The sequence below is a fragment of the Chelonoidis abingdonii genome, chromosome 2, assembly GCF_003597395.2.
Source record: "Chelonoidis abingdonii isolate Lonesome George chromosome 2, CheloAbing_2.0, whole genome shotgun sequence".
Classification (NCBI taxonomy): Eukaryota; Metazoa; Chordata; order Testudines; family Testudinidae; genus Chelonoidis; species Chelonoidis abingdonii.
The window spans coordinates 53,091,566-53,110,540 of record NC_133770.1 but is presented as its reverse complement, the minus strand read 5'-3'; the positions used below and the strand labels follow the sequence as shown (position 1 = coordinate 53,110,540).

Sequence of the window (18,975 nt, the reverse complement as noted above, 5' to 3'; positions counted from 1 at the left end):
TTTAAACAATCCAGTTCTCTGATTGGTCCTCTGGTCAGGTGTTTGGTTACCCTTTCCAGGTAAAAGAAACTTAACCCTTACCTTACCTATCTACTTATGACATAAGCCCTCAGAGCAGGCAGCAGCTTAATGGCTTAATGTAATTGTAAACACCAAGTTATTCTTTCAGGAAGAACTTTCTAGGAAATGGACAAATCTTTTTCTCATTGTCCCTCTATCACTTACAGAAGTTTCTTGCTAAGCCACCCATTATTTCTCCCTGATATATTGGGATGAACAGAAGTCCAGCTTCTCTGAATTTTTTGGCAAGCACAATGATTAGTAATTTTGCCCTGGAAGCCTCCCAGCCACTTCTGCAGTAGTGAAGTCAGATGAAGCAGTTTGCATATCATTCAACTCTGGAAACATCTCAGGCTCTAAGAGGTCAACCCAGTTTGGCCATTGTTGGCAACTTCTGTATATCAAACAGCTGGACAGCTTTAACAATGAGGAGTCCAGTGGGACCTTAAAGACTAACAGATTTTTTTGGGCATAAGCTTTCATGGGTAAAAAAACTTACTTCTTCAGATGCATGGATCTTCTGTCATGCATCTGAAGAAGTGAGGTTTTTACCCACAAAAGCTTATACCCAAATAAATCTGTTAGTCTTTAAGGTGCCATTGGACTCCTCATTGTTTTTGTGGATAGAGACTAACATGGCTACCCCTCTGATACTGAACAGCTTTGGTAGCATTCATTGGACAGTTATGAATACAGCTCTTACTGTGTCTTGGCAAATAGACAGTCTCCTGCCTGTTGCTCTCTTGGCTATAGTAGCTTCAGCTGTACTTTTGAAATGAACAATTAGATAGCTGTCTTGCACTCTGTGGAATATGCTGAGTCCCCATAGTTTTGAAGTTGGTTGCAGCAGCTCAGAGATTGCTTTGTGTAACAACAATAATCTTTAGGAATGTTACTTGAGCTCCTACTGGTGCATTCTGTTGGTGTTGCTAAATTGCAAACGTTCTACTGAAAATTAAGATCTTTGAGAGATCCCAAAGAAGGGGTGGGGGAAAATATAGCTGTTGGTCTAGGTTAAGCCCCAGTGCTACAGGGAGGTACTGCTATCTTAATTATGTGATAAAAGCTCAAAGCTAAGCTTGGTAGCACCCAGCAAACCAACTACCTATCAAGCCATCAGTGAGTGCAGAGGAGAAGTCCACCAACTATAGCAAGCAATATTCAACTGAGACTCAAGTTTCTTTCTGGGGCTCCTCAGAAGCCCCATGTGGGAAGTCTGCAACAGAGGTGAGCTGAATCATTTCAGTTTCTGGCTTGCTTTGCCACAACCCCTTTCCAGGACCAGCACTGGCCACTTTCTGGGCAATACTGACCCTCCTGTAGGGCATCTGGCACGAGAGAAGATTTGCTCACTTTGTACCAACACAACAGCTTTTTGGCAGTGGTCTTGTGCCCTGATTTACACTGGCAGTAGCAGGCATAAAACACAGGTGAATGTGGCCCATTGGTTGATTAGCACTATTGTCATGGTATAATTCCCCACTCTGAACCTTAGCGTCCAAAAGATGGGGTAACACCATGAATTCCTCTAAGCTCAGTTACCAGCTTAGTACTTGTAGCGCTGCCACCAACCAGGAATTCCAGTGCCTGGTACACTCTGGTCCCCCCAAAACCTCGCCCGGAGTCCCCCAAGACCCAGTCCTTCTGGATCTTAACACAAAGAAAGTAAACCCTTTCCCTCACCATTGCCTCTCCCAGGCTTCCCCTCCCAGGTTACCCTGGAAGGTCACTGTGATTCAAACTTTTTCAATCTTAGAGCAGAGAGGAAAATTCACCTTCCCCCTCCTTCTCTCCCCTCCCCCAGACTCTGCCTGAGAGAGAAAGTAATCCTAACACAGAGAGAAAATTAACCTTTCTCTCCCCCTTCCCTCCTTTCTCCCCACCAATTCCCTGGTGAATCCAGACCCAGTCCCCTGGGGTCTCACCAGAATAAAAAAAACAATCAGGTTCTTAAACAAGAAAAGCTTTTAATTAAAGAAAAGAAAAAACAGTAAAAAATTATCTTTGTAAATTTAAGATGAAATATGTTACAGGTCTTTCAGCTATAGACACTGGGAATATCCTCCCAGCCTAAGATACAGGTACAAATTAAAATCCTTTCAGCAAAATACAAATTTGAACTCCTTCCAGCCAAATACACATTGCAAATAAAGAAAACAAACATAAGCCTAACTCGCCTATCTACCTAGTACTTACTATTCTGACCTATAAGAGCCTGTATCAGAGAGATTGGAGAGAACCTGATGCACGTCTGGTCGCTCTCAGAACCCAGAGAGAACAAAAACAAAAAACTAACAGCACACACAAAAACTTCTCTCCCTCAAGATTTGAAAGTCTCCTGTCCCCTGATTGGTCCTCTGGTCAGGTGACAGCCAGGCTCACTAAACTTGTTAACCCTTTACAGGCAAAAGAGACATGAAGTACTCCTGTTCTATTAACCCTTAACTATCTGTTTATGACAACTATTTTAACCCTTGTTCTTTAATGAAAAGAAGTGTTTGAAATTAGTTCTCAAAGGGACAACTAGCACTTTTGACGTTACATTTTTTTTTCCACAAAATAGCATGTCCAGGGAGATTAGTAGTGAGGTAGAAAGAGAGTTTTTCCTAAAATATTGATAGCTTACTGTGTAGACCTTCAGTCACTGTCATTTTGGTGTCAAAATAAGTGAATACATGAAGCTGGTTCTTTTCTGCAAAACCTAGAGTGAAGACAATAAATAATAAAAATTTTTGTGTAGGGGGAGCCAGGAGCAATTGGGCTACCAGGAAGTGATGGAAATCCTGGAGATTCAATAATGGGACCAATGGTATGTAGCATGTTTCTTTATTTAATATTTGGTTGAAAAGAAATGTGAGAAATATTAACTATTTCAAAGAAAAAAATATGGTTGAGTGGTTTTGAAAAACCCAAACTGGCTGATACCTCAGCTCCATCATTCCAAACTGAATCTAGCTATTTAATAAACTTCTGACCAGTCTGAGAAATGTAAAACAGATTACATGGTTCTCTCACACATCTGGTTCTGCAAAATCTCTACAAGAGATTCCTCTTCTGGTCAAAGTTAGCCCCTCACATTTCTCCTCTTTTCGTCCTCTCGCTAGGTCTTTGTTCCATTCCTGTGAGTTTCACCTGCCACCCCACATTAAGGCTTGTCTGCATTTCGAGCTTGTGACAAATGTCTAACAGGTATAGTTGTGACTGTTAGCCAGGATAGACAGGGATGTCCCTAGCCTCTCTTTGCCAGAATGTGCAACAAGGGATGGATCACTTGATGATTACCTGTTCTGTTCATTCCCTCTGGGACACCTGCCATTGGCTACTGTAGGAAGACAGGGTACTGGGTTATAGGGACTGACCTGTTCCTATGTTCAAGTGTTGCAACCCCAAGCAATCAAAAAAAGTCATGAGTATTTTTTTAAAAATTAAAATGTTTGGGCTCTTTATTTGCCTACTGGTTTTGGAGCCTGAGACATACCAGCGGTACAATCCAGACAAATGGGGGGCTGTGTCAGTCCTGCCCTACAACCTTGGGTGCCTTATAATGCCATGCTGTAGTAGCTTCCATGTGGGCTGCTCACAAGCAGCCTTCCAGCATGCAAGCCACACCCCAAGTGTCTGTGTGTAACTGCAGCCTGCCAGCTATACCTTGGCTCTCACCAGCCTGGGTTATACTGCAGGATGACCCCAACACACTCTCAGTCCCAAATCTTCCCCCAGAAGTGTCCTGTACTGGAAAATCCACACCCAAGTACCAGTTATACTGACCGAACTCCCAGTGTGGACACTTATGTCAATGGGAGGGCTTCTCTCATTGACATAGCTACCACCTCTCAGGGAGATGGAGCACCTGTGCCTAAGCTCTCCCATTGGCACAGATAGCATCTTCACTTAGTGCTACAGGGTATAGCTTTAGGGCTGTAAGTGTAGACAAGCCCAAAGACTATGTGAAAGGATATTGCGCTTTGTTATTTTCTCCATCTGTTTGAACTTCCTTTGTTTTCCCTTCCAACTTGATGACTCCATTTACTGCTTAAATGCTGATTAAGGCAAGCACACATTCCTTTGTTTAGGACAGACCCATTTGCCAAGTTCTGTTTGGGTAGGACTGTGGGATTTGGAAGATGTGTTGATAAGACAGGGGACTATACAACTTCACATACGATGTTGCCACACTTTTTGCCTGAATAATACTGACCAGCAAATTCTGAGTTTTCAAATGATACCTTACAAGGCATACTTTTTGTACAAAGAGTACAACAATAGTGTGTAGGGTGTGAATACAGGGGTATATTCTGTCCCAGAACCTTCAGGGGGCATTTGGTTCAAATTTTCAAGCTTTTATCTGTATTTATGAGGGCTAGTGCAAAGGAGTCCATTCACCACAAGTGCCCTCCTTATGCCTAAGTCTGGGAATTAGCTCTCATCTCATTTGGTGCCCCCTGCCATCAGTTGCTTGCACTGTAATCCCTCTCTCCCTCCCTGACTGTGGCTAGGACACTATATAGTTGTCTACCCCTTCTGGGGTAACAAAGTCCTACCAAACAAACTGTCCAGATGCTGCCTCAAACGGGCTGATGTTCCATCTCTAGTCCTGTGACACTTTCTCAGTGGTTGGTAGGGGAACTCAGGCCCACCAATACTCAGGTTACAGTCCAGGGACCATACAACTAGCAGCATAGGTCTGCTCAGTCTCAAATCTTGTTGCTGTTTCCCTTGGTTCCTTCCTAACCCACCTCTCCATCTTCTTGTCTATATCTGGGTTTGCCACTGGAGATTCCTCTGCTCACAGTGGCTACTTCACCCTTCTCAGCCTCTCGTCCGACTCCCCAGTCCAGGGCAGGATCCGAGAGCTTACTCTCCACCTGGATCTCCTCCTTGTCTCTGGCTAACTCACTTTCCCTCCAGGGAGTGACTGCAGACTTTCTCTCTGCAGCCGCCTTCTCCTTCCGCCTCCACTCCCCTTTGTGTCACAGCAGACACGCTTCCTGATTCTATGACTACCGTGTACTTGCACTTTTCCTGATATTCTTAAAGAATCGCAAAAGAGCTTTTTTTCCAGTGGGCCCTGTTTCCCTTAGATTCTTGATAGATGCTACAAGGAAAATTTTGTTACTGTAAGGCCTCTTAGTTTTCTTTACAAACATACAGTCTATACAATTCCAAAGGATATGATCTATTGTTTCCTGAACATTACATGTTACAAATAATTCATCTTTGTGCATATTAATTAGAAATAAATTACTATTTAATCCACAATGCCCTGTTAGAATTCTAAATAGGGCCCTTTTGCTCTTCCTTTCAGGATCTTGGATTAAAATCAACATTTTCAACTGTTGGGTTTACTTCTTGAAATCCGCCCCCCACCTTTGTTTAGTTTCTCCATAGTTTGTGCCATTTCCGCCTTAGCTCATTTTTGATTAGGTGTTTAAATTCCAGTTTGCTTCAGGGGATTCCTAGATCAACTTGTTTGTGTTTATTAGCACTTTGCCTGTTCATCAATTAATTGTCTGCTATCCCTGTATGCCCCAGGATCAAAGCTATTACTATGGTTATATCCAGTTGCACCAGTTTGGGTTGTAAGCATTAATATTTCATCAAGAATATCATTTCCACTGTCAGACTTACCATTGTAAATTGCCTGCAGCCCTGATAAGGAGTCAGACAGGATGGCCACGATAGCACATACTTCCAAAGCCCAGTTTAGTGCTAACATAATCTCTGTTAGCTCAGCTATGAAGACAGATACAAAGTTAGTTTTACGACTTTTTTGAGTCTGAGTGAGGTCATGCAGAAAGCTGTTCCCTCTCTTCTTGTTCCCTCCTCTTTTGAGCCATCTGTATATATCTGGCAATAGTGTCCCCACTTACACATATATATTGGTTAGCTAAATCTTGTATATTTACCAGTCTTCATCTTTAATTTATTTCATTATATAGTTTTATGTCTATCTCAGGGGGAATGGTTTACCAATGACTGAGTATTTTCCCATAGCTATAGATTTTGGTCTCTTTCAATCATTTATTTGCATTACAATCCTTTATCCACTTCTGTTGTCATTTTGCTATTACCTACTACTTTAGCGCAAGAGGCTAACTCTAGGAGTTTCATTCTTAGAAAGACAGGCATTTCACTAGCTACTATTTGGAGTACACACAGTCTTAGTCGTGAAGGCACCACGTGCGCTGCAATGCCTGTGCTTGGATATAGTCCAGTTTTCTCTGTATTTGTTGCTGATTCATAGGTTTAGCATCCATACTCAATAATTGGTCTTGTTAGTGCTCTGTATAGCATTTCCACCATTTTCTTATCTGCTCCCCAGAATATTCCAGAGATACTTTTAAGTAAGTTAATTCTACCTTTATACTTATCTTTAATATTTTCAGTATGGTCCATCCAAGTGAGCTAGTTATCAAATATCATACCTAAGAATTTATAAGTTTTCCACTATATTTATCTGTTGGTCATCTTTTTGGATTTTCCTTGATGTGAAGATCATTCCCTTAATTTTGCCTATGGATAATTTGACCATTCTGCTCTTCTCTGAAGTCCATCATTGATTCTTTTGGCAGCACTTTCAGGGTTTCTGCTTTAAGTCCATTTGGCACCGTGATCATCAAATAATGTGATCTCTGCTTACTCCATTAGGGAAGTCATTTATCATGATGTTAAAAAAGGTTAGGCTAATTATGCTCCCTTCTGGAATTCCATTTGCAATTGAATATATATTAGAAAAAGCTTTCTGTATTTGGATTTAAGAACATAAGAATGGCCATACTGGGCCAGACCAATGGTCCATCTAGCCCACTATCCTGTGTTCCAACAGTGGTCGGTGCCAGATGCTTCAGAGGGAATGAATAGAAAAGGGCAATTATTGAGTGATCCATTCCTTGTCATTCATTCCCAGATTCTGACAGTCAAAGGTTTAGGGATAGTTGGAATATGGGGTTGCGTCCCTGACTAGTTTGGCTAATAGCCATTGATGGATCTATCCTCCATAAACTTACTAATTCTTTTTTGAACCCAGTTATACTTTTGGTCTTCACCCCATCCCCTGCCAACGAGTTCCACAGGTTGCCTGTGTGTTCTGTGAAGAAATGCTTCCTTTTGTTTGTTTTATTAATTTCATTGCGTGACCCCCTGCTTTGTGTGTTATGTGAAAGGGTAAACAAACACTTCCCTGTTCACTTTCTCCACCCCATACATGATTTTATAGACCTCTATCATATCCCCCTTCAGTCTTCTCTTTTCTAAGATGAGCAGACCCAATCTTTTTAATCTCTCTTCATATGGAAGTTGTTCCGTACCTCTAATGATTTTGTTGCCCTTCTCTGTATTTTTCCCAATTCTAATAAATCTTTTTTGAGATGGAGCAACTAGAACTGTATGGAGTATTCAAGGTACGTGCATACCATGGATTTATATAGTGGCATTATGATATCTTTTGGCTTATTATCTATCCCTTTCCTAATGGTTTCTAACGTTCGCTTTTTTGACTGCTGCTGTATGTTGAGCAGATATTTTCTGAGAACTATCATGACGACATCAAGATCTCTTTCTTGAGTGGTAACAGCTAAATTAGATCCCATTTTTTGGATGTATTAATTAGGATTATATTTTCCAATGTGCATCACTTTGCATTTATGCTATAATTCTATAGTTCTGTTGCTTAAGAAGTCCCTTACCCATCTATACATTTTTCCTATAACTCCCATGGAGGCCACCTTATGCAGTATCCTTCATTCCATTATAGCCTTTTCCTGTCTCCAATAAGGTTCTGATCATGAATTATTTGGTTTATCATGCTTTTCTGTACTTCTGTCCCTTCCCTAACAAGAACTCACTTTATGTTCCATCTATGAACCTGTTTCTTTCTAGATGTGCTACTAATCTCTGTTACCATTCTGTCCATTGTTTTACCTAAACATGCTTTATTTCCTCTTCTGACATTTCAGCTGGCACACCCTGTGCTACTACTCTTATTTCCGTGAGGAATCTGAGTAGTGTGCAGTTTATTTTACATTGCAGCTTTATCTTAAGGAACTTGCTTACTGGTTAGTGGAATGTAAAAACAAAAAACAAGTCTCTGCCATCTCCAGCATTTTTTCTTCTCCACTCTGCAGTCTTCAGGGGGCTGATATCCCCTATCGTTATACCCTTATCTAGGGGTTTTACTGTTATGTAATTTTGCCCATTTCCTTTTCCTGCCTTCCTATTTGCTGGTCCTTCTTCTGGTTCCAGAAAAATCTACCCTTTTCTTTTTTTCTTTGTTCCCTATTTTCATTGTCCAGCCTGGTTTCAGTTTCATTTGTTATCTCTTCCATATCACTGTGCCTAGCCAAAGGCTCAGCTAGTCAGCAGCCTGCTGAGTCCAGACTCAGCAACTGTAGCCCCAGCTATATCCTCCCAGCCCCTTTCGGTGTTCAGCTTGCTGATTTTATAGTGCTGTCCCAGCCCCTCCCAGCCGGATTTCCTTCTCAGTTAACCCTGGCCCTCCTTCTCTCAGGTGATGCTGGATGATCTAATTGGCATCAGGCCCTTGTTAACTCTGTCAGACTGTGTACCCCTTCTCAGTCCTATCACAGATAGAAACTTACATTTTCTTTTAAATGAAAACAGATTCTCATACAATTTCTGGATTCCAGCAGCTGGTGCTCTGAAAAAAGCACCAAATATCACAAAACAATCACAATAAAATTGAAAGCGTTGTTGTTACATTTTTAGCCACACTCAGTAATGTAAGCTGTGTTAAAACTCTGTTAAAAACAAACAAACCAGAAATTTGGTATATGTGGTATATTATTTCATACCAAGTATTCTGGGGAATTGTTTTGTAAGAGGAGCACTATATATTGAGAGATCACCTAGCGAAGGCTTAACAAACAGTAATAGCCTCCTAGCAGTATGGAGCAAGATATAATGTGCAAGAGATGCCTTTGGGAAAAGATCAAAGTTAGATGTGGAATACCTGTTGCAGGTATTTGGCCCACCCAAAACTAAAGGGCTGTACCTCCTTAGATGAAGAGGAATTATGAGCCCAGTCAGCATGTTAATACAGATGACAACAAATGAAAAAACAGGAGTGGGAGTGAGGACCATCGGGCCAAAAGAAGTGATCCAGAGGGGGACACCAATCACAGAACCTCAGACCATGCCCACTTCTCCTCAAAGGGGTCCAAAGAACCAGTGGACACTGCCCAGAGGAACTCTAGCTGGAGATGTAATAGGAGGGACCAGAAAACAGCTCCACAGTCTGAGCAACCCCTCCGCCAATCAATCTTCTTCCTCTGTGATTGGTAGATGACCGTCATGGCTGTACAAGGAGCAAGGGGAGGAAGACTGCTGTGCTGTGCTGTGCTGTGCAGAGGTGGGGAGGCAGGTGTGGGTTCAGCCCAAGGTAGGAGCAGTTCCAGAGCAGACAATCTTCAGAGACTTTAGCATTAAAATCTAAGGAGTGTCTTCTGAAAATCCACTGTTTGCAAAGGTTTGTAACTTGGCCAAATTTTGGCAGATATTTTGGAGTTAAGAAAAGGCATATCCTTGACACAGAGGCCACCTTCCAGAATTCAAGTATCTGGTCCAAAGCCTGGGGGTGATAGAGCTTTTCAAAGAAGAGGCTGCTAGAATCTTTTAACATGGGGAAAACAAGCTCTTTTCCTCTAGCCTTGTTCTCAGACACAGCTGAACATTTTTAGCTGAAATTTACCCCCAAAAATTCAGCCTGCAACAGACACTCAGCATGAAAAAAATTCTGCCCAAATGGTTGGAGCATGGCCAAGTTGTAAACAATTGAAAATAGAATCTTCTAATGGGAAGTTTTGGACAACCTATAATTACAGTAGTTTCCAGAAGCCTCAATCAAACAGGGACCCTGTTGTGCTGGGGGCTGTACAAAAATATAAATGAGACAGTCTCCAGTCTAAAGTACTAAAAATCTAAGATCACAATCCTCCAGATACTTACATATGTGCTTAACTTGAAGCATGTATGTAAATATCTGTAGGATTGTTGCCTAAATAAGAGATATCAACCATGTTAATGACCACTACTTTTACAAATTAGAAATCCATTGGAGCCCATTGCTATGGTTTTGGACTTCAGACATCATTAAAAGACAGTCATTTACAGACCAAAAGGTATCATTCCTTCAATGTAAAAATCGACCTGTGGTGAAACCTCCGTTTGGGGGGTTGACATGGGCCAGTTGGTGTAAGTTAGCATAATTGCACTGAAGTAAAATGTGTTACTGTAAACATTTGAGACTGCAGGAGTGGTAATGCATTAAACATCATTACATGACTATAAATGCAAGTATCTGACAAATATCTGACATACCTTTCCAACAGATGGCACATTCACCATCACACTGTGTATCAATGCCACTTTTGTCTAAGGCGAGTTGAATCTAGCACAGTTCACATTCATTCATATTCTCTGCATACCACTGGGAGAGAACAGAAACAGCAGTGACTGAATTAGATCAAGATGAGATTTAGATCAGAGAGTTGCGAGACCAAAAAGTCTCAATTTGTCCTAGAAGACATATATACACATTGAATAGGTGTGAAAAGATGGAATTCTGCAAATTTCTGAATATAAGGTCTCAAAGGGATTGCTGTGAGGAGAAGAAACAAAACCATTGAAAGGCCTCACATTTCTTTAAGTTTAACTAGTTTGAATTTTAAGCCATGTTACAAAATGAGGTTTTCTTCAGATTCAATTATACGCTATTTAGCTGTAAAGTATCAGAGACATATGGGCAATTTCAGAACGGCCTCAACCAAGACTCTGCCTTTTTGTCCTCAAGCAGGTTTGCATAATTGGCGCACTTCCATTGAGTATTTAGATATAGTAGTGGCTTACCTTCTCTTTGTGGTAATACATGTGGAGAGAGTCTCAGGTTTCCTTTTCATGGTATGATGGCTTAGCTCTCTGGCCCAGTCCCAAAAACCTCCTTCTCTTTTGGGGCAAAGAAACTTCCAAAATCTTCACCCTTTTGTGCAGGGGCTCAGTCTCTACACCCGTGAGCTCACAAGCAGCCTTACCACTCAACTTTTCCAATTCTTTCTGGAGAGCTACAGGTAGAGATCGTGGAAAAACAACATCGCTTGCCTCATAACCTAAGTCGTGCAGAACGCAATGCCATCCACAGCCTCAGAAACACCTTAATTAATATCAACAGCTGATAAAGAGTGCTTTTATCAGAAACGTCTGACTACAAAGAGCTGCAGACAACTCTCAATACAAATTTAAGCCCTCTCACACTCATGGATCACTGAAATAACTACCACATCTACTCAGACACTCCCAACACTAACACCGAAACGAAATCAACCATACCTAAGCCCCGACCAGGCTTATATCTATTACATACCAAGAATCCACAAATTGAAAATCCTGAGCCCCATCATCTCGGGCCATTGGCACTCTCACGTGAAGGTACTGTCGAGATATGTGACTCTCCCACTCAGACTCTATCCACCAGCATTCCCAGTATCCCTGACACCACTCGATTTCCTGAGAAACTACAAGTCATTTCACCTCCCAGAAAACAAGCCATCCTAGCCACCATGATGTAGAGTCTCTACACCAAACATCCCACCACAGATGGAATACAAGCTGTCAGCAACAGTATCCTGTATCCACAGCACAACGGCGCTGAGCTCTGTGCCTTTATCCTCACACAAAACTATTTCAAATTTGATGACAAATATATATCTCAATCAGTGGCACTGCTAGGGCATCGCATGCCCCACAATATGCATATATTATAGCTGACCTGGAACAACTTCCTCAGCTCTCTCCACTCAGCCCGTCTCTACCTACGCTACATTGATGACATCTTCTTCTCTGGACCCATGGAAGGAGACTCTGGAAAAATTCCACACGATTCAACAGCTCCACCCACCATCAACCTCAACTGGACCAATCTACACAGGAGGTCCACTTTCTAATACCACGGTGCAAATAAGTGAGTCACATTAACACCACCCTATATCGAAAACCTACCGACCGCAATGCTCTCTTCATGCCTCCAGCTTCCATCCTGGCACATCACACGATCCATTTCTACAGCCAAGCACTGAGGTACAGCTGCATCTGCTCTAACCCCTCAGACAGAGACCAACACCTACAAATCTCCACCAAGCATTCTCAAAGCTACATACCGCATGAGGAAATAAGGAAACAGATCAACGAGCCAGACGTGTAACCAGAAGCCTCCTACTGCAAGACAAACCAAGAAAGAAACCAACAGGACTCCACTGGCCATTCACACTACCCCCCAGCTAAAACCCTCCAACGCATCATCAGTGATCTACAACCCATCCTGGACAATGATCCAACACTTTCAACAAGCCTTGGGTGGCAGGCCATCCTTGCACAGACAACCTGCCACTTGAAACGTATTCTCACAGCAACTGCAACCGCACCATAGTAGCTGTAGCTCAGGAACCAATCCATGACAAACCCGATGCCAACTTGCCCCATATCTACACCGGCACCATCACAGACCTAACCAGATCAGCCACACTCCACCGTCATTCACCTGCATGTCCCAACGTAATATATCCATCATATGCCAGCAATCCCCTCTGTATGTACATCGGCCAAACTGATATTCCTACTACGAAAAGGATAAATGACAGCAAATCAGATATCAGAATGCAATATACAAAACCTGTAGAGAGCACTGTCAACCCTCCACACGTATAGCAGACCTTAAGTGGCATCCTGCAGCAAAAACTCAGGACCAGACTTCAAGGAAAGCTGAGCTCAATTCATCTGCAAATTGACACCATCAGCTCAGGGTGAACAAAGCTGTGAATGGTCCCAACTACAGAACCTTTCTCCTCCTTGGTTTCACACTCAACTGAATAAAAGGCCTCACTCCCTGATTGAACTAACCTCATTATCTCTAGCTTGCTGGCACTATATATACCTGCCCCTGTAAATTCCATACATTCATCTGACGAAGTGGGTATTCACCCACGAAAGCTCATGATCCAAAACGTCTGTTAGTCTATAAGGTGCCACAGGATTCTCTGCTGCTTTTACAGATTCAGACTAACACGGCTACCCCTCTGATACTGGAATAAGGTAGACTCCTGCCAACAATGAACCTATGATGCCAGCCTCCATTGTCTGCTTGTAAATTTTCAGACAAGCATCTTTGTGCTTTCTCTCTCACTTCCCCTCATGCTTGGGAAGAAATTCCTGTAAACGTCTCTGAAGTCACTTCATTGTTCACCTTCACATACCTTCTCTAAAATTCTTCTTTGCTCTGATGGCTGCAATAAAGTTGACAATGTCTAGGGAGTTGTTATGCTAGACCTTTGCCTATCCCGCTGACTAATACTGTCTCACCATTTCCTCGTACTACCCCTCTGTCTATACCCATCTATTATCTCTTGTCTTGTATTTAGATTGTAAACCCTTTGGCTCAGGACCATCTGTTGGTTCTGTGTTTGTATAGCACCTAACGCAATGGATCCCTGGTCCATGGTCTCCTAAGCACTATGATAAAACAAATTAATACTAAATAATAGAAAGGAGAAGTGCATAATACTTACTTAGGTACTCCACAGATACAAGCAGTGGTACTTGGCAGTTAGCCTTGATGGCAATGGGGTCTAGAAGATTCATGGAACTTGGTGGTGAAGCTGCCATAGAGGCTAATTGACCTGGATCATGTATCGCTTCTAGTTTAGGCGCAGTTATGAAAGATTTGGGATAGAATAAATTGAATATTCTGAAGCATAGGAATATAATTGAACTGCTTGTTTAACAGCAGCAAGCAGCTGTTTGGCAAAATCCCCAGCTCTTGTAGAAGAGAACGTGTTAACATGTTCGTACTGGCCTGCTGAGGTTAAATGGAAACATATGTTTGGCAGCTCTTTATAGCACTGGAATTTGAACTAAAAATAGAGAAACGAACTTATGATTCATGATTTCCCTTTTCTTAAAAAGAATAAAAAATTACTAGGTTGACTACATGTATTACTGCATCCTTTATTATGTACAAGTATTAAGAGCTAAGTAGACACGTTTTCTGAGGAAAAATAAAAGTTTGGACTTCCATCATTATTCCTTTATAGGAGTTGAACTAAAATAATAAATTAGGGTTGTTATCAAAACCAGTATTAGACTTCTGTACCTAAGAACCATGATAAGTATTTTCCACACTCTTGTGCAGGCTGTTACATTGTGATTTTTGTACTGCACCAAGTCTCTAAAAACCCAGCGATGGTTTAGAGCCACTACATGCATATCCTTGGTATTCTGGTCATGTGGTCTTTCAAAAGAGCTATCCAAGAAATGTAGATGATTTTATCTGTATCTGTTTACAGACTGTAAGTCCAAATACTGAAAGAACAATGTTTTAGAGTTAGTAATGTACAGAATTATTCCTAAGAGTACATTCACTTCAGTGCACCTCACTTAAAGATGTCAATCTAAGTAGGAACTTCTAAAGCTGAATCCTCCCCTTTTCCATCCTCCCTTTTATCCCAGGTTACCAGCTCTTGTTCTGTTTTATCACTGGCTAGCTGAGATCTGTCACTGTGTAAAGTACTACAAAACTCCTTCCTATATGGCCCTACTTGCTCAATTTTGTTTTAGCTGTAACTTTCGCTTTCACTATAACCTCTTTGTGATACCACAGCTTTGGCTATTTCAAGACTCTCCTTTACCATAAATCATATCTAGTATAGCATGATTCATTTTGAATTTCATCTTCAATACTGCTCATCTGTTTCTGTCAGTGATCTTCTTCCCAATTTACATAATCTTCCACCACTTGTGAAAGTTTTTTTTATTTATAGAAAGTTTCCACTCTTCATATCATACCTCTCAACCATAAAATGTGCCCTTGTATGACAGAAGAAATTGAAATATGACAAGTGACCATAGTGGGGAACAGCTGTGCTTTGTTGCTTATCATGCTATGTTTGACAGTTTACAATATTTTAAAATTATAACTTGTTTTTAGGAATCTTTTCTAAATGTGTTAATTAGATAAGCCAGGTTAGACAGAAAGCTGGAAAAACAAACTCACTCTTGCAAGGACTCACCTTAGCCTAAGGCACGGCAACAGGATTTGAACCTTCAGATTCTTAGCACACACTTTTACCACTTGAGTTAAAGATTAACTGTTATGCTATATGTGGCCCACCCAATAAAAGGGGGAATTAACACACTTTGCAGCAGGGGTGCTGAGAGCCATTGAACCAGACTATAAACTCTGTATATAATGGAAATCATGTCAAACCAGTGCAACACCCCCAGGACTCCTAGTTCCAGCACCTATGCATTGCAAGTAGTTTGTGCAACTGCTAGATAGCAGTAGAATGTTGGAGGATCACGATCCATGCCTGTCCATGAACGGGGCTTGTAGTCTAGTAGTTACAGACAGGGTGGCTAAGTATATTGAATTTGCCATTTATTCTGAAAGGCAGTGTGGCTGAATGAAGGAAACTTGGGTTCTTTCTTCGGGTCTGCAAGAAGTGATCTAGTGCAAACTCAATAAATTTACTTGCAAAATGGCAGTGGGGAAGGAGGAAGAGAATTGTGTTCCTAGAGTGTGGCATTGCTCATTAGTAAGGCTTTTGAAATGCACAGAAATATAAGCAATGGGAGATGTGAGCTAAAAACCCATGGTCTCCTGATTCAGTGCATTTTCCGCCGAATCAAAGGAAATTGTGCAGGAATTTCTCTTTCTTTCTCTTCCCCACAGAGCACTGTCTGGCTCCAGGGCCGCCCAGAAGATTCAGGGGGCCTGGGGCAAAGCGGGGGAGCTTGTACTCACCCATTGGTGGTCTGGGCCTTTGGCGGCATTTCAGCAGCAGGGGCCCCTTCATTTGCTCTGTGTCTTCGGCAGCACTGAAGGGCTCCCCGCCACTGAAATGCCGCCAAAGACCCGGAGCGACTGAAGGGCTCCCACCGCCGAAATGCCATCGAAGATCCAGACTGCTGTTGGACCAGGGCTCTTGGGGCCCCTGTGAGGCCCAGGACCTGGGGAAAATTGCCCCACTTGCCCCCCCGGGGGCCCTGTCTGGCTCTGGAGTACCGTTGAACCTGGAGGCTGATTTACCTGGAAAAAAAAATCAGACATACCGCATAATCCAGGACAAATTGAGGCTGACATGTCATGTTCTCAGTATTGCGAGCCTCCAGTGCTAGAACATCATGAGTCAAGCCCCAATAGTAATAAGACAATCATGAGGTTTTTTTAAAATAATAATTTTTTTTTGTTGGCCTCCTGGTTTCTGAGCCTTTAGGGTGCACTCACTTCACATTTTCAAACTCTTCTCTGCAACCACTGTGCCTAGGAACGTACTTTAAAAAAAAAAATGAAACCTGAGGTTCTCCTGGAATCTCTCAATTCCAGAAGAGGCTGTAAAAATCAAACAACAACAACCTCCCTGCCTCATACACACACAAGTAATGTGAGACTTGCAATAAAATCACAAGAGTTGGCAACACCATGCTCTATTGTCCCAAATAGTTTCTTCATATATATGTTTGTCAGTATATCTTGTGTGTCAGTGTTATTTACTGTCCAGTTGCTGATACAATGCTTGATTTTTTATTTGTATTCAGGGTAACCCAGGACTAACTGGAGCACATGGGCTACCTGGACCAAAAGGAGATGGCTATCCAGGTGCACCGGTATGTGTTGTTCTATGCAGTTTCTTAATGGCAATTAGACACTGTACTTGGTGTCCCAAGTAACATGAATAATTTCATGCATAACAATAATTATGTGGGTATTAGTTACGGGAGTTTGCTGCTTTGAAGGGTCTAGAACCAGTTAGGTTTCTCTCTCCTTTGAAGTAACAGAAACATTTTGTTTACATTTTGGAGGCCTCTAACTTCTCAGTTTCCTTGTTTATTTAAAAAAACAACCAACCAACCCCTTCCCTTTCCTAAAGGCAGACATAGTCCTGCAAATAATTACCACTGAGCATGATGTTTGGGTTTTTTAGTGACGCTACTCCTGCTAGAAAACAAGTGATCCCATCCCCTCCTGCCTCATGACTTCCCCTGCTCACACTCTCCCTCCTCCCCAGTCTTTCCCCTCTCATACTCATCTAGTGTCTTTCCCCTCACAGTTCAAGGATACTATAGCTTCCCATATCTAAAAACCCACTCTTGACCCCCGTCCTATCCTCACATCTCCAGTTACCTCACTCCATCTCCCTTCTCCTGGTCACCTTCAGAATTATTGAACACACCGTCTATAACTATTCCTTCAAGTTCCTCTCCTTCACCTCCATCCTGGATCCCCTTCATGCCGCTGAAACTGCTGCAACCAACATCTCTAACAAACTCAGCTTGTAGGGTTGCCAATTTTGGTGGGACACATGACGTAATCTTTCATTAAAGATTAGTCTTTAATTCCTGGAGATGCCAGGCCAATCCTGGAAGGTGGGCAACCCTATCAGCTTGGCTAAATCTAAGGACCTGTACCCCATCCTCCTGGATTTCTCAGACGCTTTTGACACTGAGAGTCATGCCCTTGCCCTGCTTTGGATTTTGTGACTGTGTCTCTTACCAACCTGTCCGTTCCTTCAGTGTCCCTCTTGGTATTTAGGGGAAATCATTCTTCAGTACATGTAAATAATGTTAAGATTCTGACGAATATATCCAATAGCAAAAATGTGGAAATTTGAAGCTAGGGATGAAACTCCTTTTTTTCTCATGGTTTAGGAAACTACTCACTATTTCTCTGGTGTTATGCTAGGGACCTCGAGGGCTGCCAGGCTATCCAGGACCAAGAGGCCCAAAAGGCACAGGAGATCCTGGACAAAAGGTACCAGTGCTATAGTAATCCATACTATTAAAATAGCAGACATCTCCAAAATATGAGTCCAGCAAACCTGAGATGCATGCCATATATGATGAAATGGTGCAGCCCCTTCTCATGCCTTGTATCACTGTCAGGTGTTGATTGTAATATCTCTGGCAGAGTGAAAGCCCTTCCTTGTTTTATGTACCCAAAACCCCACAGAAAATTGTCACAAATCTACAGAATGTCTTATCTGAGTGCTGGAGTTTGCATTTAGAATGCAGAGAGAGCTGCAGAATCTCATGCAAGTGGAGAGCTGCCTAGGGACTATGTGTCGACAGAGATACACATGCATTGCTTGTTCTGGAAAATACCGTACACAAAATATCTTGTACTGATGATAAGTGTACTGACAGGAATATGCAAATATTTGAAGAGAAGGAATGAAACTCCCATATTTTGGGAAATCGTGCGTTTGGGGGACGACAACATTTATTTTGTTTCCTTCCATTCCCATCAACTTTCTCCCTCCTGCCTTCTATTTTCTATTTGAAATATGCAAATCATTAAATACTGCCCTGTGGGATACTGTAAAGCAGTCTCTCTTTGTTCTCTTTCCTCCAGATTTGTTTTTAAATGTAGCAATTGCAATGCAGCTCTGTGGTGCAGCTATCAGATTGTCTAGAACATTAAAATACTTTAGTGACACTGCACATACTATGAAAACAATGTGGAAGCATTTCTGCTCCTCGTTTCTAATCACATTTGTCACTTTTAGTCTCCCCTAGATGCAATGCCTCTCAGCCACTAACAGTCTTTGGAGTACTTTCCTAATACATCACTAGTCCACTTATTTTCAGCGTTATAATTTTTTAAAATCTCATTAATTCTATATTAACTACTTTTTCCTTGGGAGTCAGAGAAATGGGAGCACATGGTTTCCCTTCATTTCTAGGTTTGTCTAGGAGAAAAGGGAGCCAACTGGTACTTTTAAGACAGTCTTTTATCCTAAGTTTTCCCAAATCTTTTACATTTTCACAACTTTGAATCTCATGATATATGGCTACTATATATTAGTATATTATCAGGCTACAACAACATTCTGGGGATTGTCTTTCACCTGCAGA

At 41.8% G+C, this 18,975-nt stretch overlaps 1 protein-coding gene and 1 long non-coding RNA gene across 3 annotated transcripts in view; one reads left to right on the top strand and one right to left on the bottom strand.

The window, feature by feature from the left end:
* The window catches only part of COL28A1 (collagen type XXVIII alpha 1 chain), a 133,891-nt gene that overhangs the window by 70,419 nt on the left and 44,497 nt on the right, over positions 1-18,975 (top strand). For both annotated transcript variants that reach the window (XM_075062362.1, XM_075062361.1), the window contains exons 23-25: positions 2,801-2,869; positions 16,660-16,728; positions 17,804-17,872. In XM_075062362.1, the coding sequence (XP_074918463.1) occupies positions 2,801-2,869; positions 16,660-16,728; positions 17,804-17,872 (207 nt within the window). The remainder of the gene's footprint in view (positions 1-2,800; positions 2,870-16,659; positions 16,729-17,803; positions 17,873-18,975) is intronic.
* On the bottom strand, positions 5,695-10,488 carry LOC116824647 (uncharacterized). The gene is made up of 3 exons (XR_004373673.2): positions 10,396-10,488; positions 8,658-8,716; positions 5,695-5,793 (listed from the first exon to the last, which is right to left on the bottom strand). It is a non-coding gene; the product is annotated as an uncharacterized LOC116824647 (long non-coding RNA).